Genomic DNA, 22,105 nt, shown 5'->3' with positions numbered 1-22,105 from the left:
TGACCCCTTATTGGTTGCCTAGTCAACCAGAGGCAGCATAAACATTTCAAACATCATCGGGTGTTGCCATGTCTTCCGTGTTCCTAGGTTTCAACGTAGCCGCTTGAAACCAAACTTTTCTCGAAACAGAGCAGAGATCAATCAGCCGAGCAACTTGAACGGTTGCGTTATGGTGGTTTAAAGAGCTGAGGGGCTCCCAAGGGTAAGCACCTTGGTAGGCCCAACTAACGAATGGATGCTCATCAAGAGGCGCAACATGTGCAATGACATACTCCGCCTTGAAACTGTGTAATATACCTAGTATCCAAGTCCATAGTCATGGAGAACCAGGCAAGTGCGATGTCACGCCCTCCGAACCACTGCCATTCATTTCCCGCAATCCCATCATCACTCAGGCCAAGCGAACATCCATGACACTCTCGTAGCTCGGCGCGTTATACAAGTACGTCTTGACCAGACGCAAGCCGACCTCAGCAAAGAGGGCCTTCCACTGGGCCTCCGAACGCTCCGCACCCGCAAAGGCCGCCAGCATGGTCATGTCATGCGCCGTAGCATCCAAGCTGGCACCGACCTCAGGCGGGATGATCTCATCAATCAACAGCACCGACTCGCTTGTCATGGCCGCCTTGGTGTGCTCCAGAATCTGGCGCACCTTATGGTCGGGATGGTTATGACAGACGCCGCGCAAGAAGTAGAACTTTGCCCCCTTGACCGGCTGGGGCTCAAAGAAGTTGTGCACCATGTTCTCGACGCCAGGTGTAGGCAAGGCGGCGGCGATAGAGTGCGCCAAATCTTGCAGAATCACTCGTCCGGGAATGTCCGGGTATTTCTCGCGGAACTCGGCGCACTGGTGGCCGATGTTGCCGCCAATATTGACGTACAGCGGTCGGCCGGCACTCCAGTTTGCGGCCTCTTGGCGTACGGGGTACACAGACAGCCAGCTTAGCTCGGGTCCGCGTCGTGACGCCATGTAGTCGTTGAAGTAGGCCATGTTGTCGGGGTGGTCGGAGAACCACGTGAACGGGCCCTTGTCCGTCTTGAAGGCGTCATGCCAGGCTGTGTGCGTTTCGTCGCTTGGGTTTTTGTAACCCGTGTTCTTTAAGTAGTCCGGAAGAGCGTAGTATTCCGGGCAGACTGTGTAGAAACTGTCATTGACAACCAAAAGGATGCTGGTCAGCTACCTCTAATCCACGTATATCCCTGCAGTATGGGTCGTCGAGCTCCTCCTGCTCGTCTGCCCTGGGGTCCGGGAACTGTGAAGATATTGACGTACTAGTGCTTTATACCTGCCTCAGCGATTTTAGCAGTCATGTTTCTGGAGGCATGGTTGGCTGCGAACGTGTCTTTGGACACTTCGTCCACCATGCCAATGGCGGCGAGGAAGCGAAGCAGTCGGCCTAAAAGCACGGCCAACGGGTAGTTAGCGGAGGCGTGGCAAGGAGTCATCATGTACGTGAATGTAAAGGCTATCTCATACGCAGCAGAGGCTTCTCAGCGCTTGTCTTTTGAGCAAGCGAATCCACAGTCACAGGCCCTTCTGCTGCAGCAAGCAGCCTGAAGAGCCCCAAGTCCACAGCTGTCACAGTGGCAGACGTTTGCAAGACCTATTTGTCCAGCAGTATGAGCTCCTTATTCTTGTCAAGAGGAGCATTGAGACAACAGGACTTACCAAGCCTCCAATCCGCTGAACCATGGCATCGGGAGTTTCCAGAGAATGGATGAGATTTGTGAGGGCAAGGATAACCTGTTGGCGGGCTTCCGGGCGAGCCTCGCCCACAAGCTGAGTGATCAGCTTGAGCGCTTTCTCCATGGCGACAGAGGGTTCTGGGTTGTTGAGTTTTGCCGTTGCAAGGCCTCAAGAAGAGGTAGTCTTGCACCTGTTGTCTTCCTAAGTTCTAGCAGATCGGGAACCTCAATGTTAGCCGTGCTCCAGTTCCTTCTATAGGGTCCCAAAATATATATTCCGAATTTTTGTCTAAGCAAATATCCCTGTGGAAGTAAGACCGAGTAAAAGAGGTTCAGGTCACTGACATACTGAAGCAGGGGTTGGGACCTCGAACCGCGTTCAGGGTTTTGCGATGCACTGGAGTGACACAACTTATTATTGACCTAGGACGATGGCGAATACAATGCAGTGTCCGCCAACAATCCATGGAGGGGATCCATGGAGGGGGTGTTCCTAATGCGAGGTACCTGAGACGGGTATGTCGAATACAAGTAGGTACACATGGTTAGTACAATACGCATGCATATGCGGTGCGGCCCGGGTGGAATGCTCGTGCCAACAAGCCTTGCTTACCGAATGCATCGAATCATGAGTGTCGTGGACTTCAATCACATATTCACATTCCCGCCAAACGGGAATAAGTCTCCAAATTTGGTTCGCTGACCTCGACGGCGCAATGGGTATGTGATGGCCATGCACGTTTCTCCAAAGCGCCGAATAGCCGACCTTTTGTCTTGCCCAGCCTGCCGGCGGGACGGGCCGTTGTGTTGCCGCCGCCACAAACCAAGCCTTGCACGCCGCTTATGCTGCATACTGGCTCCCCGCCCGTCGTACGGATGGCACGGGTGACGGCAATGACTAAGTCAGGTTCAATAATTGGAATGCATACGGGAGAGTTCAGACTGCGCAGCCGCGGTTGCGCTGTTGGCCTGCCGCTGTGTCAAAACGAGCGGCTGCTGGTATGGGCGCGGCAATATGGGACCGCCGTCATTACCAGCACCGGCTTTTATCAATTGTCTGCCGGCCAGCGTGAGACCCTACATCGGCCCAGTGTTTGGCATCCAAGCAAAGCACTATCAGATACGCTGCTTGCGCATCCTGGTAGCCATGATCAAGGACCGGATCCGGGTATGGCAGGCGCAGCAGCATAACTCACAACCCAGCAAAGCCAGAGGCTGACCACATGCACAATGACTTTCTCCAGTCGACAATTCCGCGGTGCGCCATGGACGGGCTCGCCCAGCTGGACCCGTGTATGATTAGGAGATGCGAAAACTCGGTCAGTTGGGGTGTGAATTCTTACTACCCAGAAGAGGGGGCTCCCTGATATACGCTTCCTGAAGTTTGTTGCTTTCATTGCACACCTAGATTGCCTAAGAGGAAAATCCGCTCGTGGTGTGGTATGTTTATATTCTATGTGGTTACCCGGACAACCATAAGGGGTAGTACCCCACCCTATTCAGGGGCCCGCCGGGTCCACTGTCACACCTCCTTATTCCAGGCACAACAAGGGAGCCATTCCGAGAATTCGATTCTTATCCTTATTGAGCTCCCAATTCTACCCGACTCAGTTAGGCTTTCTGTTTAGCTTCTGCAGGGTCTTTCTTGCGCAGGTCCTTCCACCCCATCCCCCAGAGCACCAGACCACATGCTGCGGCCATGCCCGCAACGAGGTAGAAGACCCGGTCAATGCTGTTTGCATACGCCACAATAACCCCTGGAAGGTCTTCCGAAGACACAATGGCACGATATCCCGTGGCACCTGCGCCAATGATGGCCTCAGAATTTGCATTGGGTGCCTGTATTGGTAGCTCAGCGCGGAGCGTAGTGTAGAAAATCAGTTGGCACAGTGTGAGCACAATCGCAGGGCCTAGGGATTGAGCAAAGACGACGAAAGCCATGGCGGATGAGAGCTCCTCCCCGGTCACAACGGTCTGAATCGCAATGATGGCCTAAGCAAGGAGGTTGGTGGATGTAAGGTTAGCAAACATACCCAAAACTCCGGATTATGTGATGTATTGAGGTCAGTTGTGTAGGTCGACGATAATGAAACCCACGCACCACTTGTAATCCGAGGCCCGAGCCGGCTCCGCCGAGAATCTGAAAGCCGACCCACCAACAAGTCGGACTGTTCGGCCTGAGTATGGAGTATAGCCCGCTCGCGATGGACAGCAGTACGGTGGACAAGGCGGCCAGTGGGATTACATACCCGACAGCTATTACTAGACAAGATGGAGCGTTAGCGAGCCTGAGTCATGATCTGCCGCAACCATGGTCCAATCGACTCACTCAGAGCTCCTGACGACGCAGCCATGGCAAGCTGAGGCAGAATGGTCGGTAGCAGATACACGCCGCTCATCATGGGTGATGCGCCATTGATGGCCTGAAAGTATATGGGGAGGAAAAAGATCGCGCCGTAAACTGCTGCCATGAGGAACGCTTGGTACAGTCCCGATGTCCACACGGCGGTGCGAGTGATCATTGCCGCAGGCAACAAAGCATCCGCTCCCCTGTAACGGTTCCATATGAGCCATACAACAAAAGTGGCAGCCGCGCCACAGAAGAGACCGATAACCTGGGATGAGTTCCACGGGAACGTGGTGCTTCCGAACTGCAGAGCCAAGATCAACTGCAGCACTGCCGGCGCAAACAGGGAAGAGCCCACGAGGTCAAGGTAGCGATGCAGTTTTCTGAGGATGGTGATCGACGGGGGCTTTTTGGCCTGCTCCGGCACGTGAACAAGGAGGAGTCCCGCGACGACCAGTGCACCAATCGGTAGGTTGAGGTAGAAACCTAGTGTTTAGCCACTCGTCAGCAGGAAGAACTAGAATACCTCAACATTTCGGCTAGATGTGCGTGATAAGAGTTACTGCTGGCGGAACCACCCCACACTTACACCATCGCCATGTAGAATACGAGGTAAAAGCTCCACCTATCAGTGGTCCTATCACTAGACCGAGTTGATTGACTACAGTGGGTGGCGCCCAAATTGTCAGCATTGGTAACTTTCGCAAGTACTATAGGCAGTTCAAGGAGAACGGTGAGGATGGAAGCGGTTGCCCCACTCACAGCCCATGACGATCCCGATCAGACCTACAGAGAAGGGCAGTTAGTTTTCGTGGGAGTCTGAACCAGCTGTTGACGCTCCACATACCTGGGCGTTTTTCCATAGGCACAGAGCTGGAAATGATGATGAGGGCACCGTTGATGATGCCCGCGGCACCAATCCCCGCGATGGCGCGGCCGACGATGAGCATGGCCGAAGAGACAGCGGCCCCGCATAGGACGGAGCCAATCTCGAAGATGAGAAAAAATAGAAGGAAAGAATACTAAGCAAAACCATCTAGGTTAGTCTTCCCGCCAACATTCTGTCTGTATGTCATTTCCAAGGTCCCCATTTGATCCCGCAAGCCATGGAGGATGTTCGAACGTCCTAAGAAAGAGTCAACATAGGGGACACCACGAACCTTGTTGCTGAAGTGAGCGAACACCTTCCCGGATAAGGGCTGTGGAGCCGCGCTATGATGGAGTTCATGTCAGTATCGATGCATCCTCGTCACAACCCGACGGCACCTGTATCAATCGACGACGTCGTCAAGGAGACGTGGATACTGACCTCCCAAACTGGTACGCGGTGGCATACCAGCCAACATCGGCAAGCGAGTGGAATTCGTCCGTAATCCGCGGGATGGCCTAGAGTGGAGAGAACCGGAGTAAAAAGGATATCAGCATCAATCTCCGGCGCCGGAGGTTGGGAGCGATGGGTGGGATGGGGTTTCTTGGAAGCAACTCACGGTGCTGACGACCATGGTGTCTATGAGCATTAGGCAGCAGGCCAGGCACATGCACGCAATCACCATGGCCAGCTTGAAGCCCGTCAGGTATTCGCTTTTCTCGTCCCATGTCTCTGCCGGTTCTGCCACTTCTCGTGTTGCAGGCGACAAATGGTCTGCATTCGCAACTTCTGTCTGACGTGGAAGTGCCTCTTTTTTCTGCGAGAATGTTGGCTGCTCTCGGGCTCGAACCTCGTCGAGTGTGGCTTTGGATCCGTGTGCTGTTTTGGGTGCTGTTGTTGTGACCACTGGCTCGCTCATACCATTGTCGCCATCTGCCATTGTCTTCATCATGGCCGGGGCCGTCATCGGTGTATGTCACGGCGGCTACCAACTCGAACTAAGCCAAAGCCCAGGCTCTATCGCAAGACTTTGCTCTGTGTTCTGTAGTGATGCGAAGGAAACCGCAAGGAGTAAATAAGGCCGTGTTTGTTTACGAAGCGAGTGATAGATTAAGAAACAAGGTAGCAGATGGCTGGGCCTCATGGTACAATACGTCCCCTAGGTTGGCCCGCGGCAACGAAAACCCGTACTCGAACAAAACTCGCGCCGAAACTCGAAATATGAAGTCCTTGCTCAAGGATTCGTTCCCAGTTCCGTACGGCGGCCGACAGGAGTAGCCAACAAACAACTCTCTACCTTGTGCTCAGCAGACATCTTGAACAGTGATCAGAATGCACCCTGCATCGAGTCCATCTCCATAATGACAACCCATGTCTCTAATCGACGAGCTTGAGTAACTACTGCTAGCACCGTGAGACTTGTTAATGGCACTTAACCGATCCCAGATTGTAACCCGGCCGTTATTAGGCCTCCCCGTCGAGGAACACCCGGCACCGGCACCTGGAGTTCCAGCTTGTCAATGGTACATCCGAAAGGGTGTAAACCGAAGACCAGAACCGACCTGCTGGGGCAACTTCTATCTTCATCTGCGGTATAGGACCTGTTGCTGGCTTGCACTGTGTGTCGGTGCTGGAGATTAAGCGTATTTGTTGTCAACACTAATCGTCTCGATTCCCACAATATCATGTCTGTAGATCGTTCAATGCTACGCCCAAGAACCAACACCCCATGCCCATCACCAACATCCAATGGGCGATTTGAGGTTCGCCAACAACTCAAGTGTCAAGTGTCAACGACCACATGCAGGTTCCAGTGACAACCCGCAACCGAGCGGCCGCCGAGAAGCCTTGGCATGCATGTTGTCGGCCGACTCACACGCAACCCACCCGGAAGTATGGGACATCTCGCACCTCAACCCCTCAACACGGCCGTGGACAGATAGATTTGATGTAGTTAACCCCTGCAACAACCCCTGTCGGTTTTGTTGACAGAGGCGGGATATACCGCACTCGTGTACGATAGTTGGGCAGAGGACTGGCGCTGCATGGGCTGCGGCCGGCCTTGTTCATGATACCTTGCTTGGGGGTGCTTACATGTTCGGCCGCCACCCCGTCTTTAATTATCGATGGCGGGTTCAACTGCGCATGGTTAGGATGCACTGACCGACTCGCTGTACGACAAGATGGTCCTACAACGCAGCAGCAGAAATGCAGCAGCAGAAATGCAGCAGCAGAAATGCAGCAGCCATATTGTTGGTTACATCTTCGGTCTAGAGATCCACTTGAACCTCTTGCACCTCACATGTAACTTCAGACCCCCGGTCTGAGAGGCTGCCGGTCCATGACCCGGTTTCGACCCAAAGTTACGGGATACTGCCCGAATAGGTATTTATTGGACGTGCGCCATATTGCCTTGACCTACCCGACAACCAACAACCTTTTGCTCCACGTCCAGCTCTCGCCTGCCTGCATCGCTCCCCTTAACCGCCACGCACGCTGAACCTCACCAAATCCCACGTCTCGCCAGCACCACCTGCCACCATGTCTCTCCGCCAGCAAATGATCGACACGACCAGGGCCTGGGTGAAGGCACACAACGACAAGGATGCCGAGGCCATCAAGGCACTTACGGCCCCTGACTTTGTCGCGCACTTCTTGCCGCGCTCGCTGCCGCCGCAAGGCGACAAGGACCGTGATGGCTACGTCCAGTTCCAGGCCGCCGCCTTCCCCATGTTCTCGGCCTACCACGCCGCCGAGGTCGACATGGTGGTCGACGAGACGCAGCACAAGGTCGTTGTTTACCTCGACGCCGAGGGCACGTCGGCCATGCCCGGCGCGACCGACCCGTACCAGAACCAGTACGTCCACAAGCTGACCCTGACCGACGACGCCAAGCTGGTCAGGGTCTTCGACTCGTTTATCGACAGCCATTTCATGATGACGTTTATGGGCAAGGTATTTGCCGCTCAAGGCGCTGCTGCGGGTGGGAGCAAGTGATGGAATGCCGTGGGAGACTGCATGTATATGCTGAGCTGGGGATCTTGGGAATGGAACCGCTACAAACCAATGTTTTTTTTTTGTACCAGATTGGAATGGAGAGTTGTGGCTCACAATGAAGATGAATCTCAAAGCCAAATGTCACCAGACATTCATTGTCCCCTTAGTGCCCGTGAAGGAACATGAAGGTAGTATGATCCATACGAGCGTCCCCTGGAGCCATCCACATAGGCCGCCGCGGCAACCTCGAATGCAGCCCAATCCGGGTCCGTAATGAGGGCCGCCATGGCAGAAGGGTCCCCCACGTAATAGATTGACATGGAGTCGTACTGGGGCACATTCCACCCGGGCCGGACGGCGCCACCCGCAATGGCCCGCAGTTCAGGGGTGATCAGGGTCTGGAATGAAGTAAGGAATGTCAGTCATTGTGTGTTTACTCGACTTTCTTAAAAAGTAAAAAACAAAAGAAAAGAAAAAGAATAAAAAAGAATAAAAAAAGAAAAAGAAAAGAAAAAAAATTTGGAAAAGACTTTCTGGATAGCTTTCCTCTCTCCAAGGCGAGACTCTGTGACGCGCGATAATCGATTTCACTTTTGGATACCGGTCATTGATCAGAAATGTAGCCTAGGCGCCCCAAGTAACGTTTAAAAGTTTGTACGAGCCGACTTTGTAATGCCGGTTCAGACGCGGCTGGCCCGGGTTCGTGGAGTGGTAATTAAGAATTTGATCAGGCACGGTGAGTGCGTAGGTATGCTGCCTGTTGAAGTCCGAGCAGCGGAAGGGCGAGGGAAAGGCCGTCCCGGCCTGCATCCTAGATGAGTGCAAAAGCGTTTCTTCGTAACCAGACATTACTCAGGTAAGGTAGGTATGATTTGACTAGAAGCAACTTGACTCGGAGTCAGCTCGGCTAGGAAAGCCGCCTTGCGGCACGCAACTTGCATTCTCTCTGCACGATGACTTCCAACATGCGATTGATATCACACTCCATGGAGCATTCAGGCCTGGCGCTGGCCGTTCTCCGTCCCGATCCGACTTTCCTCAACGATTGCCAACGCCGACCCACGTGGCTCTATAACGGTATAACCTGCCCGACAACGGATCGTGTGTCCGCCTCGGCAAGCATCTTCCCTTTAGTTGGTATGTGATGTACAGTCTTCGCTGCTTCAAGGTAGGCACGTTGGTTTGTCGTTCCAACGCGGGCAATATAATGTGGTTCTGGATCTGGAAATCACATATCGGCCAATTTGGACCACGAAAACACACCAGCGTGGAACACCTGCTGGCAGTTTGCGCCGCTTTAGTACACCTGACATACGTGATGATCAGGTACGGCCCGCGGCAATTGAACAGAACCAAAGATATAACAGGCTGGGACATGTGGCGAGGAAAGGTCACTGCATGGAAGCTAACATAGGTAAGGTAAGCGCATATCTGTACTAGTAAGTCCGTGACGGAGGACGAGTGTAGTAAGGGGGTGAAAGGAGAAATTGTCGGTGCCCACATGCCGGAGGGTAGCAAAATAGGAGACACGCTAGATGCGAAAAAGAAGTGAATTGACGTGGCCTTGGAGATATTGGGAGCCTTCGTTATGGGATCCGACTAAGGCACATCATGTCCCTTGGCTTTGTCCCGGATATCGCTTGCGACGCGCGGGACAGGGCGAGCGGCGAGCTCAGAGCGAGCTAATGGACGGCAAAGTACTAGTTTCTGGCTTGTACGGTTAGAAGTCCTTGAAGGCATGTCTACATGTGGCGAGAGGCCGGTGATGGAAGAACGCCCACCCCAAGAATAGGTGCCAGTGGAAGGTTCTGTCTATATATGGTCTACCAGGGATTCTAGGATAGATAGCACGAGGACATAGCTCTTAGACCTCAGGCTCGAGCAACTGAAGCAAGTAACAGTACCGCGTAATAAGAGCAAGATGAAGGTATCGAATTCTGGGACGGTGACCCTAGAAGACCTCCTGAGGACGCGAGCAGCGCAACACCAGTCTCGAGGCCTCCTTCTCTACCCTCCGGGAAACACATCAACGCCAACGAGTGTGTCGTATGCCAAACTGTACGCATCCGCAAGCAAAAACGCCCAAGCCATCCGAGCCCTTGCATCCTTCGGAGAGAATAAACCCGTACTGCTCCACGTTCACGACCATTTCGACACCATCCTCTGGTTCTGGTCGATCCGCTTGGCTCGGGGACTGCCCGTCCTGTCAACCCCATTCAGCAATGTTGACGAATATCGTAAAATGCACATTCAGGGGTTCTCATCGCTCCTCGAGTCACCGATATGCATTACTCGAGCTGCCTTCATGCCTCGGTTCGATGCAGCCAAGCATTCCTTGAAACTACATACCATTGAGGCGCTGGAGCAGGAGGATGGACCAGAATCAGATTTGTACCGCCACGGGAACCATACCGACGCAGCCTCAAGCAACGGTCACTCACAGGAGAGCCTGCAAGATGTCGACGGCAGGGAGAGCCTGGCGATGCTCATGCTCACGTCTGGCAGCACGGGCAACGCCAAAGCCGTCTGCATCACCCACGAGATGGTGCTGTCCTCAGTCGCCGGCAAGGCGGATGCGCGCCATCTTCCGGCAGACCGGCCTTTCCTGAACTGGATCGGGCTCGACCCCGTCGGTGCCCTGATCGAAATCCACATGCATGCTCTCTGGGCCGGCGTTGACGAGATCCACGTGAGCGCTGCCGACATCGTCTCGTCGCCAACCGTCTTCCTGGACCTCCTCAGCCGCCACCGCGTCTCCCGGTCGTTTGCGCCAAACTTCTTCCTGGCCAGCCTCGTGTCTGCCGTTGGGACGTCAACGAAGACAGGAGAAGGGTCGGGAGGCGGTGGGGATGAAGATGCTAATGGCACACCACGTCGCTGGGACCTGTCGAATCTGGCCTGGCTCGTGTCCGGCGGGGAGGCAAACGACATGGAGACCTGTGTGAAGGTCTCATCGCTTTTGGAGGGATTTGGCGCACCACGGGGCGTCCTATCCCCCGGATTCGGCATGACCGAGACCTGCGCAGGCTGCATTTACAGCCACGACTGCCCCGGCTACGACTTGGCGCGCGGGTACGGTGTCGCTTCCCTCGGCAGGTGCATCAAAGGGATGGAGATGCGTGTCACGGTTCTTGAGAACTCGACTCAGCAACGGAGAAGTGCCCAGCCCGGCGAGACGGGCGATCTCGAGTTGCGAGGCACCATGGTATTCCGGGCGTACTACCGCAACGCGACGGCCACTGCGGAGGCTTTCACCCCTGACGGCTGGTTCCGCACCGGCGACCGTGCCGTGCTGGACACCAAAGGCTATCCGTGTCTTTCTGGCCGGTCCAAGGAGGTTGTCAACATCAACGGCGTCAAAACCCCCATCAGCGACATCCAACTGCTCCTTGAGCGGGCGGTTGAGGGGAAGGGCGTTGCTCGTCTCGTCGTGTTCCCCTCCCGCGCGGCGCATACAGAGCAGGTCACGGTCGCCTATCTGCCCCTACATGTCGCACCAGCAGCCCACCCTCGCGCACGCCAGCGGTAGCAACGGCAGCAACACTACGTATGCCGGCTCGGACGCTGCCGAGATCGAATGCCTCCTTGTCAAGGAGTGTCTGCTAGCAACATCTTCACGACCGCTCGTTTTTGCGCTGAGCGCGGACTCGCTGCCTCTTCTCCCGACGACGACGCTGGGCAAGATCTCGCGGGCCAAGATGCGCTCGCTGTTTGAAGAGGGCGCGTTTGCAGCTGACGTGGCACGGTACCGTAGTGCAGTCGAGAGCAGCCGGCTTCACCAACGCCAGAGGAACGGGGCTAGCAGCAAAGTTGAACGAAAGCACCAGCCAGGGGTAAGGCCAGCGATCAGCGAGGCTGAAGCGAGCCTTCTTCAGGATTTTATCAGGGCCCGCGACGGTGAGAATGTTACCATGAATGACGGTACCACTGCCGCAGGGGACCCGGAGTTTGACATCGATGTTGACATGCCCGTATGGGAGCTGGGGTTCACGTCCATGACGCTCATCCGCCTCAAACATGCCATCGACAAAAGGCTGGGCATTTCCCTGCCGCTCGTCACGCTCATGAAGAATCCCACTGCCCGGTCGCTGGCTGCGGCGCTGTCAGACATGCTGCTGCTGAATAAGCTGAATCAGAACGGTCATGACACGCCGCCAAATGGAGCCACCCCTCAGGTTCCGAGTCAAACCCACTACAACCCAGTCGTAACCTTCCGCTCAACAGGCTCCAGGACGCCTCTGTGGCTGGTCCACCCCGGGGTAGGCGAGGTATTAGTCTTCGCGGGACTAGTCCAGCACCTAACCGATGATGACCGGCCGGTGTACGCGTTCCGCGCGCCCGGGTTCAAACCCGGCGAGCAGCACTTCGAGTCTGTTAGCCAGGCCGTCGACACGTACGTGGCTGCTCTTAGACGCAGGCAGCCGCGGGGACCCTACGCCCTCGCTGGTTACAGCTATGGCGCCATGCTGGCCCTTGAGATGGCCAAACGACTGCAGGATGATAAAAGAGAAGAGGTACGCTTCCTCGGCAGCTTCAACCTGCCGCCGCATATCAAGACGCGCATGCGCCACCTGAACTGGAACCTGTGCCTGCTAAACCTGGCATACTTTGTCGGTCTGATCAGCGACGAGCGGGCAGCGCGCATTGAGGAGCTCGGATACGACGACGAGGCCAACCCAGAACAGTCAATGCTTCCACAAGGGGACCTGACCACTCCGACAGATCCAGGGATGGAGTAGATGGGGGGTTCCGGGCCCTGACAAGCCGCAGTCAAGCACTCGCCATCATCCTAGGCGCAGCCGACAAGGCCCGGCTTGAGGAGCTGGGAATTGGCGAGGCAGAGCTGGCGCGGTGGGCCGACGTGGCATACGGGCTGCAGCACATGGCGGTCGACTACGAGCCGAGCGGGCAAGTGGACAGTATCGATGTGTTCCACGCCGTTTTATTGCGGGCTGTAGCCGCGACCCGCGAGGCGTGGTTGCGTGATCATCTGTCTCGGTGGCAGGAGTTTTGTAAGACGGGCGGCGTGAGGTTCCGTGAAGTTGGGGGCGCCCATTATACTATGATTGGGCCCGACTATGTTGCTGGGTTTGCAATGGTCTTGAAGCAGGCTTTGAGGGATAGGGGGGTTTAGGCGATTGAAGTTTGAGGGTGATATGGATATGAAGGGCCTTCCTCCTCTTTTGGCTTTCACTTGGAGCCTCAAGGCAAGTGGAAATTGCCATTCTTCCAGTGGTAGGCCTGTACGTGTGGGAGCAATACTGCCCAGGAAGCGTGGAAAAGCAGGTCCGTACGGTCGGGTGGAAGGTTGGCTCGACGGCGCGCATCCCGGGCAATACTGGGCCAACGCGAAAAAGCCTACCACTGGCAGGAAGCTCTTGGAAAGGCTGTCATTCCAGTGGTAGGCCCGTATGCGTGGGAGCAATACTGGTGGAAAAATTGGCGTAGAAGATCGGCCCGTACGGTCGGGTGTGAAGAGAGCACCGAAGAATTGGGTGTATATCGTAGCGGTTTGTTGGTTGATGGAGGGTTGAAGGAGAGGAAAAGAGCCAAGCCTCAGTGCCCCAATGAATACAGGTTTTCCCCAGGGTTCCTCCTTCCCAGTCGACTCAACAACACTCAACAGGTGGAAGGTTGACGCCACGGTCGCGACGGCTCAATTGATGGCTTCAATTCGCTGCATCCGGGCAGTACTGGTCGCCCACGAATAAGCCTACCACTGGCAGGAAGCTCTTGAAATGACCTTTCTTTCAATTCCTACGCAAGTAAGTCAGTAGGTACTAGGTGGAAAAAGTGGTATACGGATAGAAGGTTGACTCAATTGCTCCCACGCGACCGCGACGGCCCACGCGACGGCCTACGCACAGGTTCAATTGCCTGCATCCCAGCCAGGATTATACCAATGGGTTTAATTCAGCTGTAGCTGCAAAGGCCTTGCAAAGGCGATCCTTTCGATGTATTTGGAGGTAGGATACCTGACTGTTGTTGTGGTAAGTAGGTGGAAAAGTAGGTGGTTTACAGACAATTCTGTGACGGAGACCGCGATTTTGTTCAACACGTACTCAGAGTCTCAGACCAGCTGGCGCTGTTTGTTGTGTGGGGGTTCTGATTGGCTGAAAGGAAGGTGAAAATAGTGGGTCCCTGGACAGTACAAACTACAAGGGCATGACCTAAAGGATAGGGCGCATGGCTGGTCTGAGAACCTGAGATAAGATGGAACCCTGACCTGGGGCTAATAAACCCGACTAAGCTTACCGACAGCGGGCGAATTTCCAACAGAACCCTCACCGATTTGAGATCGGGAGCTCCGAACACCATGTGATCCATGCGTTAGCCCACATCGCAGTTCCTGGCCTTGCTCGTGTTTCTGTCCCAACGCATCCGACAGCACAGATGACATTGCATCAAAGCAAGACGCAGCCGTCGCAGCGGGACATTCGGTATTGGCGAAGGCAAGGCACTTTCAAGTTCGATATCTCCGAGTTTTTCTTACGTCCGTAGGCAAATGAGGGCCATATATACAGCCGGAAGGCAGTTTTCCAAAGACTGAGATGATTCGAAGCAGCGGGTAGTTGCTTCAGACCGCCGGTGACGGAAGATTAACGCTTTGCCCACCCTCAACGAACATCCATACCTTGGGGATGGACTCATTAGAACCAGAATCTGGAGTCTACAGTCGACGCCGGACCAACATTGACCACGGAATTGAGAATGAATTCCTCTCTTTCAATATTCCCATCGGTCATGTCTCATACACGGATGATTAATGATTTACAACGGCCGGCCTTGAAGATTGCTTCTAAGAGGCCGTGCCCCAGGGATTGGGCGCACCCTTGGGACGGCGTCGTTCGGCAGAGAGCACTCCAGGTACAGTACATACAAGGCGCTACAGACATGGAAGGACGCTGCCTGCGTCTTGCGTACTCCGGTCATGCTTCCGGACGATACTGTCGGATCATGCCGGAATTCTCTCCCGCAACTCCAGCAAAATGCTGAGAATGGAACTCCTTGATGTGGTAAATCAGCTTCCCTTAACCACCACAGGGCCGACCGCAGCGACAACGCCCATAGCATGAACAAGGGGATGTTGCCGTGGCCCGTCGAACGCTCGGACCACAACGCGGCTTGCCCCGTAGCCAACCGTTTTTGGTTTGGATGCGGCGACGCACATAGCCGTCACCGCATGCCGGAACCATGCGGAGTGCTACATACCAGGACAGCCCACGGTTGTGTTCCTGGCAGGTCTCTGCTCTTCTCTCCCCTCGTTTGCGGCAGTCAGATCCGATCGGGCATCCTTGGAAGCGTTCGTTTCCAGCAAGGGGACCTATGTCCGCGCGTGCTGGCTGCTGATCCCCTGGCCAGATCTGGCATATCTGCCTCTGGCCCGCATCAGCGCTTCCCACCAGTCTCCTAGGCTTGGGCGGGGGCAGTCATGTCCTGCCGCCGTTTGTGTAGGCCGCTATGTTGCTGATCTACACCAAAAGGGCTGGTCCGTTTTATGCCCCGTTTCCTTGGCTCTCTGTGAAAGCCATGCACATCATCCACTTAGCCATTTGTTGGGCTATGTGACTTTGGGATTAAATGGTCTTCCACACTGCTAAAGTTCTCGTCTTGGGCCAGTGGTTCGGGACTGCCATGGCGAAATTGGGATGCTCCAAGGTTTGCGGAAGGAAAATTCTCTCGCCGTTCGCTGTTCTGAAGTGCACAAACGCACGACAGCTTGCAATGGTGTTTTCTGGTCTTTGTGTACCGTACTGTCTGTCTGACCCAAGGCCTAGATGTCCTCCCGGCAACCTCCTACACCGACATATTGACGTATCGGTCCATTACATGATTCAAGGCATGTTGTGAAGGCCTAGCAAGCGGACACAGCAGGCACATGCCGTACCCTAGACTAGACAGCGCATTCGTTCTTCGACGTTGGATGGCCTCCTTTGGTGTTGGGCTTCTTTGAAGCTGCAAAGATGGCTCGGCCCCGGGAGACTGGAACCCACATACGGGTCAATATGTCACGGCGTCCGTATCGGGCTCCTCAGCTCCCTTCGACATTGAAACGGGCCTCACCGCCGGTGCAGCATCAGCACCGGCTCGGCTACGCGGATGGGATCCCCATGGCTCTGGGAATACAAACGCGAGGGACGCTGCAGCCTGTGTCCAAGACTACACGATGTCCACCAAATGTTGTCCCCCTTAAGTGCAACAATTCCCATCTCATCTTTTGCCTTAGACTTCCCCGGAGCCCGCGTCTCACTGCCTGAAATGTGTCCCAAGCAAACATTATGCTGTCCGCGGAGCATCATGCCCCAAGATCCCTATTTTCCGAACTCCGCTGCCCTGGTGTCGGGCCTGAGACGGGTACACCTTCACGACCACGGGTGCGCCAATGCTCGGCCGTAGCACGGGACGATGCGAGTCAGTCGCTTAAAATCCCCCAACCCGGCCGGAGGACGCTCGCCGAACTCAAGGATGGACTCTTCGCGATATTGGTTGGGATCCTTGCCCACCTGTTGACAGTGGGCATCCAGCATGTGCTAGACAAGGGAGAAGTCAACTTTCCACCCTCGATCGTGGGGATGGTTTGTGTATTTGCTATTTTCTGGGCACTTGACTGGGTCGTGTCAGGAATGAACGAGTTCTACCAACAAAACCTGAAGCCTGCGGTGAGCTTGAGAGTTCTAGAGTTGCTCTTGAACTGCTTCCAAATACTGACTGGCCAGGCGGACTTGCTGAACCGTCATATGTCCATTGGGTTCACAGTACCCTTCATTATGATATGCCGGAGCCCGTTCTCTGATGCCCGCACGGTCGGAATGGTCATCGTATGCTTCAGTAAGCAACATGCAGGCCCTAACTTCGAGGACATATGGCTGATACTCGACAAGTTCTAACCGGAGTCGTCAACACTTTATCCACCTACGCCCTTGCGTTCCCTCTCCAGTGGCTGATGGTTCGTTGGAGTAGAGACTCACGGTCTCGTAGGACACCGTCAGATACTGAATCGCCTTGCGAGGATAAAACGGCCCAATTTGGAACGTCTTCCCTGTCCTCTCGCGAGGACTTCCCAGGGGATACCTCCCGCGCGACCAGCACTCATCTCCCCGGGGATATACTCCCTTCCGAAGGGTTCAAGTCACCTTCGCCGACCGCAAAAACAACTCCCGATCACGACAAACCCCCCATCAAGCCTCGCCTGCTCGCCTGGACGCTCCGCAACTTGACGCTCCTCTTCTCCTGGCTGATCACGCTCACCACCGGCCTGCCGCTGCGCTACTGCACGCAGAATGACACTTTCCTCGCAACACAGCTCCTCTTCTCGCTCTGGCTGTCCACCCTAGCCGTCCAAGAGGGCATCAAATGCACCCCTTTCCTCGGCCCGAAGCCACGCACTCTCCTTTCCGGACTCCTCAACCCGGTCCTGTGCACCTCTCTCCTCATGATCAGCTATCTCGTCCTGGACGGCGTCCTAAGTGACCGTCCGCTGCAGACGATGCTCGACACGCTCTCCACCGTCACCGTCACCACCGCGCCTCATGCTTCAAACCCGCCTCCTCCATCCCCTTCCCCTTCCCCTCCTTCTCCTCCGACAACACTACTACCAACAGCCGGACAGATCGCCACGAGCGTTCTCAACGCGGGCCTAGTCGCTTGGGGTTTGAAACTGTACGAGTACCGCCGCGTGGCTCTGTTTGCACGGGGCGGGGCGACCGTCGCGGCCGTGTCGGCGCTGCTGGCGCTGGGCAACCTCGCTTGCGGCCCCGCCGTCGCCCGCGCGGTGTTCGGCGTGTCCCCTCCCCCGCGCGCGCTGGCCTTTGCCGCCCGCAGCGTCACACTTGCACTCGCCGACCCCGTCATGGCTTCCCTGGGCGGCGACGCGGGGCTCAACGCGGCCATGGTGGTTGTCAGCGGGATTTTGTGGCAGATTGGGTTGGGGTTGGGGTGGGGATTGGGATTGGGATTGGGACCGGGATCTGGGGCTGGGGCTGGGGGGGTGGTATTGGACGGTCGGCGAGTTGAGGTTTGTAGAGAGGCTTGTGGTGGGTGCTGCGGGGAAAAGGATGTGGACGGCGCGCATCTCCGATGTGAAAGTGACGATGACGCGGGAGCAGTGGTGGGTGTGAGGGGGAGGAGTGCTAAGGCGAAGCAGGACCTGGCAGGGTGCCCGGAGGATTGTCGTCGCGCGAATGATCCGCACACTGTCGCGGCCGGAGTCACGGTCGGTATCAACGCCGCCGCGATGGGTACAGCCTACCTCTATGAGGCACAGAGTGACGCGGCGCCGTACGCGGCGTTATCCATGATGGCACTGGGTGTCATGACGGTGGGGTTTTCGGCGATCCCGCCGCTCACACGGTGGGTTGTTCAGAGTGTCTCTGCTTGAGGAGCTTCGGTAAAAAGGATGGACGCTACCTAGGTTGGGGTAAACATTGATGAAAGAGACCAGGAGCAGAAGGAAAGGAGGGTTGCGGGACCCTATGGCATCTCGAGCAGCCGATCTTGGACCACCATGGACTCCATGGACACCATGTACCCTTCCCTCATCTGGAGCGGTCTTGGTATCGTTCCCGGCTGCTTGTTCATGGCTGACTTGTAAACATATTCTCGGTTTCATGCGCATGTCACGCTGTACTTGATGCGTGGGCGGCGTATGGCCAACGGGGACTGAGTTTGAATATATTCGGAACTCTTGTTGGGTGTATCATTTCTGCCTGTACAATAGTTATGCAGGCCTTTAGGCGGTCTTTATCTCTGCTGACAATCGATGTCATCCAGCAATTCCTATTCCTCGGTCGTCTCCAAGATGAATGCCTCTTCTTGCGGCGGACGGCTTGTTGCACAAAACATACCCCCTTGAGCCATTTATTCGAGCCTAGCCCACACGTCAGTAACCTCCGCAAAGCACACGACAAATCAACAAACCTCTCAATGAGATGCAGGCCACTCGCAGTGTCAACGACGCCTGAAATCTCCCCCGGACGCAGCGCGAAAGCAGCATCCTCAAACTCCTTTTGCATGTCGCCGCGACCGAAATATCCTAAATCACCCTGCTTGCGGGCACTGCTGCAGTCCGATTCAGTCAAGGCGAGCTGGCCAAGCGAGATTTCGCCGCTCTTGATCCGCTGCTCGTGGCCCTTGATTATCTCGAGCGCCTCTTCCTTGCTGCGAGTGACCTGCGCCTGTTTCACCGAAATCATTAGCTCTAGCCAAATCTTTGTCAGTCTCTGGACGCCCGACTAACCTCCCTCCAGCTTGACGGGCGTCGGCTGTCCCTGTGTTTGACAAGAAGATGCGCGGCCCGGATCTTGCCCGGTTGCCTATCCTCGGCGGCCAGGGGTCTGCTATGATACGTCGCCATGTAGACCTTGAGTTTCTCCGTGTCGGTCCCCGGCGGGGGCTCCCATCGCGAATCCTTCCCGGCCGCGTTGAAGTAATAAGGGAGGTTCTTGCTCTGGCTGTGACGAACCTCCCAGCCTGGCGGAAGTCCGGTCTCCGGCTGCTGCAAGCGGCGAGCCATGATATGTCAGCGTCTAGCAAAAGTTGGGAAAATGCGCGAGAAAGGAAAAGCGGCACGAGTATAGCGTGGTCCGGCGACTCAGTGAGGGTCCAGTGTCTTCGGCATCACTCACGTCGCTCATGGTTGTTCCGGCGGGGCTTTCCGGTGATTTCAGGTAGCCAGCCCTTAGCAACAGCGGAAGTCTCCAATCTTTGTTTCTTTCGCTCGACTAGTGCACTCGTGCCTAGTAGAGCATAATGTGGATACGACTCAGAAGTCCAAGACGGCCAAAGCAGGAACAAGCAAGTATATGTCCGCGACCGGGGGAGGAACGCTTTGGAGGATATGCAAGAGCAAGCGATGACGACAAGGGGTATTTAAAAACCAGAGCCGGCTGAAGTGTATGTGTAGGGTATGGGGTTGCACCGTTGCCGTGACACCGAATCCTCTGGATGCGGATTGCGGAGTGCAGACAACTGGGAACTGGGAGGGTGAAAGGCGGGGTGGAAGGCAAGAGCGATGTGGTGGGGCTTCGAGATGGAGATTTGGAAACCTTGGCGCCTTTGACGCCCCATTGTTTCTGTGGAACTGGCTGAAGATTCCACTCAGGCCCTGTCACACTGGCCAAACCCCCGCAGGCACCAACACCAACCCGCAGTCAGGTGCCCCACGTGTGGCAGCTGCTTCATGTACTTTTTCATCACGAGGCCTAAACCCAAAATAAGCGCGGAATATCAAGGAGGGTGTGATAATGTAGACGATACTCCGATACCTTCTCCGTTGTTCCTGGATCGAAGGAAGCGATCAATTAATCAATTCTAGTGTTACGCCTTTGTGAGTCCGGGAGAGCTGCAAGTAACCGGCTTGGCAGGCTGCGTTGACAGGCCAAGAGACTTCGGTGGGGTTTCGCCAGGTGGCGCACATGCGTTTGTGGATCGGCGCTTGCCCTTCAAATGGGGCTGCTGATGGAGCAACAACCTACGGACCTGACCTGATGATTCTTCTCAGTCAACAAATTATCATCGACAATATCAGCCTACGCTCTATCTAAATCTTCCCGCCCATCCAAAGATCGCCTCACGATCCTTTCTCCTGTCACCCTAATACGGTTCGCTACAACAAGGTAAATTCATCCGACGAGTTCAGGAGCTCAAAGAATTCACCTGGCCATAATTCTACCCAGGTTTCTTTATTAGCAGATCATCATCACTGCAAGCAACACGCATACCCCTCCTTCTTCTACCTTAGGGCCTCAATCACTACCGACGCGTCGAGCGCAGCTCCTAGCCCAGCGACTGCGTAGCAAACATCCCAACTGCCTCCTTGCGGTATCCCGATCCGTGCCCATTCCGGCGATTCTCCTTCCGGCTGCCGCAACCCAACCTTGCATCGACGTTGAACATGTCATCTCCGGCTGCCTCGGCGTCGGGCGGCGACAGCCACGGCGAAAAGAAGCCCCTTGAGCAAATCACGTTCCGTTTCTGCTCCGAGTGCAGCAACCTCTTGTATCCCAAGGAAGACGAAAACGAGCACAAGCTCATGTTTACATGTCGGACGTGCAAATTCTCCGAGGAGGCTACGTCAAGCTGCATTTACCGCAACGTTCTCAACAACGCCGTCGGCGAGACAGCCGGCGTGACTCAAGATGTCGGCAGTGATCCTACGGTGGGTACAAATTCCGTTATTCCTAGCGAAGGGACGTGTGAAGACGGGGACTCGACCGCCTCAGCCTATGTCTGCTGCCTGTGCTGCGGCGCCTTGATTGTTTGCGAAGTGTGCGGCGATCATCTGGCCATTCTCCCCAGCGACGGCGGAACCCACGATCCGGACGAAGACGAGTGCCAGCTGGCAGGATTCGATTCTGAAGAGGAGGATATACGTGTCTGGAGCATGGACAACGACGAGGACCTCTCCTCCTTCATGGCTCGGACTTCAGGATTCTTTGGTACCTGGACGGACCAGCTTGAGGATGAAGAGATGGACATGGACGACGAACCCAACGATGGACGACCTGGCTCGATCGGCTACGGACGCGAATCTCTTGCCGCCCTTGCGCCAGGCTTGGCTCATTGAGACCTATGATTTCGACCAGTCTCTGACTTACGATTCTCCCGCTGATACGAGTTGGGAGTCGGGCGGACCAACATTTGGGCGAGCAGACATTGGCAGCGGCGCAGAAGGAGCATTTGGACTGTTCCCTTTCCAAGGGCCTTGGACTGCCTGCTAGGAAACCCTGGCTGACAACCTGTCTCTATGCTGTAGCTGCCAAGGTCGAACCGCACCTGCCCTGCGTGCAAGCATGACGAGGCTGTCTTTTTCCAGTCGCAGCAGCGGAGCGCTGAAACGGGAATGGTGAGCAACCTGTCCGTGGATCACATCAACCTCTTCGATACTGACCAGCTCTAGAAACTGTTTTATGTTTGCTGCGAATGCGGCAACATCTTCCAATAGGCGTTGGTTCAAAACATTTGCATGCCTCGGCGTTTTAGGATCGGGGGCTCCGGCGTGGAATATGGGTTCGGCAGCGTGGTATAGCGTTCTCTACAGAATCAATGCATGTACCTTCACGGAAGACATGGCCACAGCTATAAGGCTCGGGGATATCCGTATGTGTCCGTTATGAAATTTGTACAAGTAATATGTATACATGACTCCGAATAACGCCCATCTGATGCATGCGGGATGATGCTTCATTGGAAGCCCTCTTGTGCGCCCA

The 22,105-nt window shown here is 55.4% G+C and overlaps 8 protein-coding genes across 8 annotated transcripts; 4 read left to right on the top strand and 4 right to left on the bottom strand.

Moving 5' to 3' along the window:
- Window positions 1–35: 35 nt before the first annotated feature.
- Window positions 36–2,055, bottom strand: N656DRAFT_774212 (S-adenosyl-L-methionine-dependent methyltransferase). The gene is made up of 4 exons (XM_064814223.1): window positions 1,670–2,055; window positions 1,478–1,604; window positions 1,274–1,397; window positions 36–1,145 (listed from the first exon to the last, which is right to left on the bottom strand). Exons 1-4 carry the CDS (start codon window positions 1,808–1,810, stop codon window positions 392–394), a joined length of 1,146 nt encoding a protein of 381 aa, XP_064673596.1. The 5' UTR covers window positions 1,811–2,055; the 3' UTR covers window positions 36–391.
- A 1,242-nt stretch (window positions 2,056–3,297) lies between these two features.
- Window positions 3,298–5,820, bottom strand: N656DRAFT_702295 (MFS general substrate transporter; the record flags this gene model as incomplete). Its single annotated transcript, XM_064811007.1, has 9 exons — window positions 3,298–3,678; window positions 3,788–3,948; window positions 4,016–4,519; window positions 4,623–4,694; window positions 4,796–4,819; window positions 4,881–5,055; window positions 5,194–5,245; window positions 5,343–5,419; window positions 5,521–5,820. The coding sequence occupies 9 exons, from the start codon at window positions 5,818–5,820 to the stop codon at window positions 3,298–3,300; spliced, it is 1,746 nt and encodes a 581-aa protein (XP_064673595.1).
- Window positions 5,821–7,442: 1,622 nt separating this feature from the next.
- On the top strand, window positions 7,443–7,898 carry N656DRAFT_786524 (uncharacterized protein; the record flags this gene model as incomplete). The annotated part of the gene is made up of 1 exon (XM_064816530.1): window positions 7,443–7,898. The coding sequence occupies one exon, from the start codon at window positions 7,443–7,445 to the stop codon at window positions 7,896–7,898; it is 456 nt and encodes a 151-aa protein (XP_064673594.1).
- N656DRAFT_774210 (uncharacterized protein) lies at window positions 7,841–8,694 on the bottom strand. The gene is made up of 3 exons (XM_064814222.1): window positions 8,429–8,694; window positions 8,013–8,296; window positions 7,841–7,915 (listed from the first exon to the last, which is right to left on the bottom strand). The coding sequence occupies exon 2, from the start codon at window positions 8,216–8,218 to the stop codon at window positions 8,051–8,053; it is 168 nt and encodes a 55-aa protein (XP_064673593.1). The 5' UTR covers window positions 8,219–8,296; window positions 8,429–8,694; the 3' UTR covers window positions 7,841–7,915; window positions 8,013–8,050.
- A 1,125-nt stretch (window positions 8,695–9,819) lies between these two features.
- N656DRAFT_701344 (acetyl-CoA synthetase-like protein) lies at window positions 9,820–13,032 on the top strand (the record flags this gene model as incomplete). Its single annotated transcript, XM_064810936.1, is given in 4 exon segments — window positions 9,820–11,423; window positions 11,437–11,795; window positions 11,835–12,582; window positions 12,663–13,032. The coding sequence occupies 4 exon segments, from the start codon at window positions 9,820–9,822 to the stop codon at window positions 13,030–13,032; spliced, it is 3,081 nt and encodes a 1,026-aa protein (XP_064673592.1).
- Window positions 13,033–16,196: 3,164 nt separating this feature from the next.
- N656DRAFT_786522 (uncharacterized protein) lies at window positions 16,197–18,276 on the top strand (the record flags this gene model as incomplete). Its single annotated transcript, XM_064816529.1, has 6 exons — window positions 16,197–16,253; window positions 16,424–16,558; window positions 16,616–16,727; window positions 16,781–17,834; window positions 17,914–18,010; window positions 18,064–18,276. 6 exons carry the CDS (start codon window positions 16,197–16,199, stop codon window positions 18,274–18,276), a joined length of 1,668 nt encoding a protein of 555 aa, XP_064673591.1.
- A 405-nt stretch (window positions 18,277–18,681) lies between these two features.
- On the bottom strand, window positions 18,682–19,642 carry N656DRAFT_774208 (rotamase-domain-containing protein). Its single transcript, XM_064814221.1, has 3 exons — window positions 19,135–19,642; window positions 18,816–19,072; window positions 18,682–18,765 (listed from the first exon to the last, which is right to left on the bottom strand). Exons 1-3 carry the CDS (start codon window positions 19,408–19,410, stop codon window positions 18,756–18,758), a joined length of 543 nt encoding a protein of 180 aa, XP_064673590.1. The 5' UTR covers window positions 19,411–19,642; the 3' UTR covers window positions 18,682–18,755.
- A 1,148-nt stretch (window positions 19,643–20,790) lies between these two features.
- N656DRAFT_722998 (uncharacterized protein) lies at window positions 20,791–22,079 on the top strand (the record flags this gene model as incomplete). Its single annotated transcript, XM_064812508.1, has 3 exons — window positions 20,791–21,054; window positions 21,652–21,741; window positions 21,796–22,079. The coding sequence occupies 3 exons, from the start codon at window positions 20,791–20,793 to the stop codon at window positions 21,838–21,840; spliced, it is 399 nt and encodes a 132-aa protein (XP_064673589.1). The 3' UTR covers window positions 21,841–22,079.
- Between the last annotated feature and the right edge of the window lie 26 nt (window positions 22,080–22,105).

This window comes from Canariomyces notabilis, assembly GCF_033297395.1.
Source record: "Canariomyces notabilis strain CBS 508.74 unplaced genomic scaffold N656scaffold_2, whole genome shotgun sequence".
Taxonomy (NCBI): Eukaryota; Fungi; Ascomycota; class Sordariomycetes; order Sordariales; family Chaetomiaceae; genus Canariomyces; species Canariomyces notabilis.
This window is presented reverse-complemented; position numbering and strand designations above follow the sequence as displayed.

What these genes read in the sequence shown, in the direction of transcription:
- N656DRAFT_774212 (XM_064814223.1), bottom strand. Translation starts at nt 1,810, where the DNA reads ATGGAGAAAGCGCTCAAGCTGATCACTCAGCTTGTGGGCGAGGCTCGC. An exon ending in TTCAGCGGATTGGAGGCTTG is followed by an intron (nt 1,605 to 1,669) that starts GTAAGTCCTGTT and finishes CTGGACAAATAG; the next exon opens with GTCTTGCAAACGTCTGCCAC. An exon ending in CGCTGAGAAGCCTCTGCTGC is followed by an intron (nt 1,398 to 1,477) that starts GTATGAGATAGC and finishes CCGTGCTTTTAG; the next exon opens with GCCGACTGCTTCGCTTCCTC.
- N656DRAFT_774208 (XM_064814221.1), bottom strand. Translation starts at nt 19,410, where the DNA reads ATGGCTCGCCGCTTGCAGCAGCCGGAGACCGGACTTCCGCCAGGCTGG. An exon ending in GCCCGTCAAGCTGGAGGGAG is followed by an intron (nt 19,073 to 19,134) that starts GTTAGTCGGGCG and finishes TCGGTGAAACAG; the next exon opens with GCGCAGGTCACTCGCAGCAA.
- N656DRAFT_774210 (XM_064814222.1), bottom strand. Translation starts at nt 8,218, where the DNA reads ATGTCAATCTATTACGTGGGGGACCCTTCTGCCATGGCGGCCCTCATT.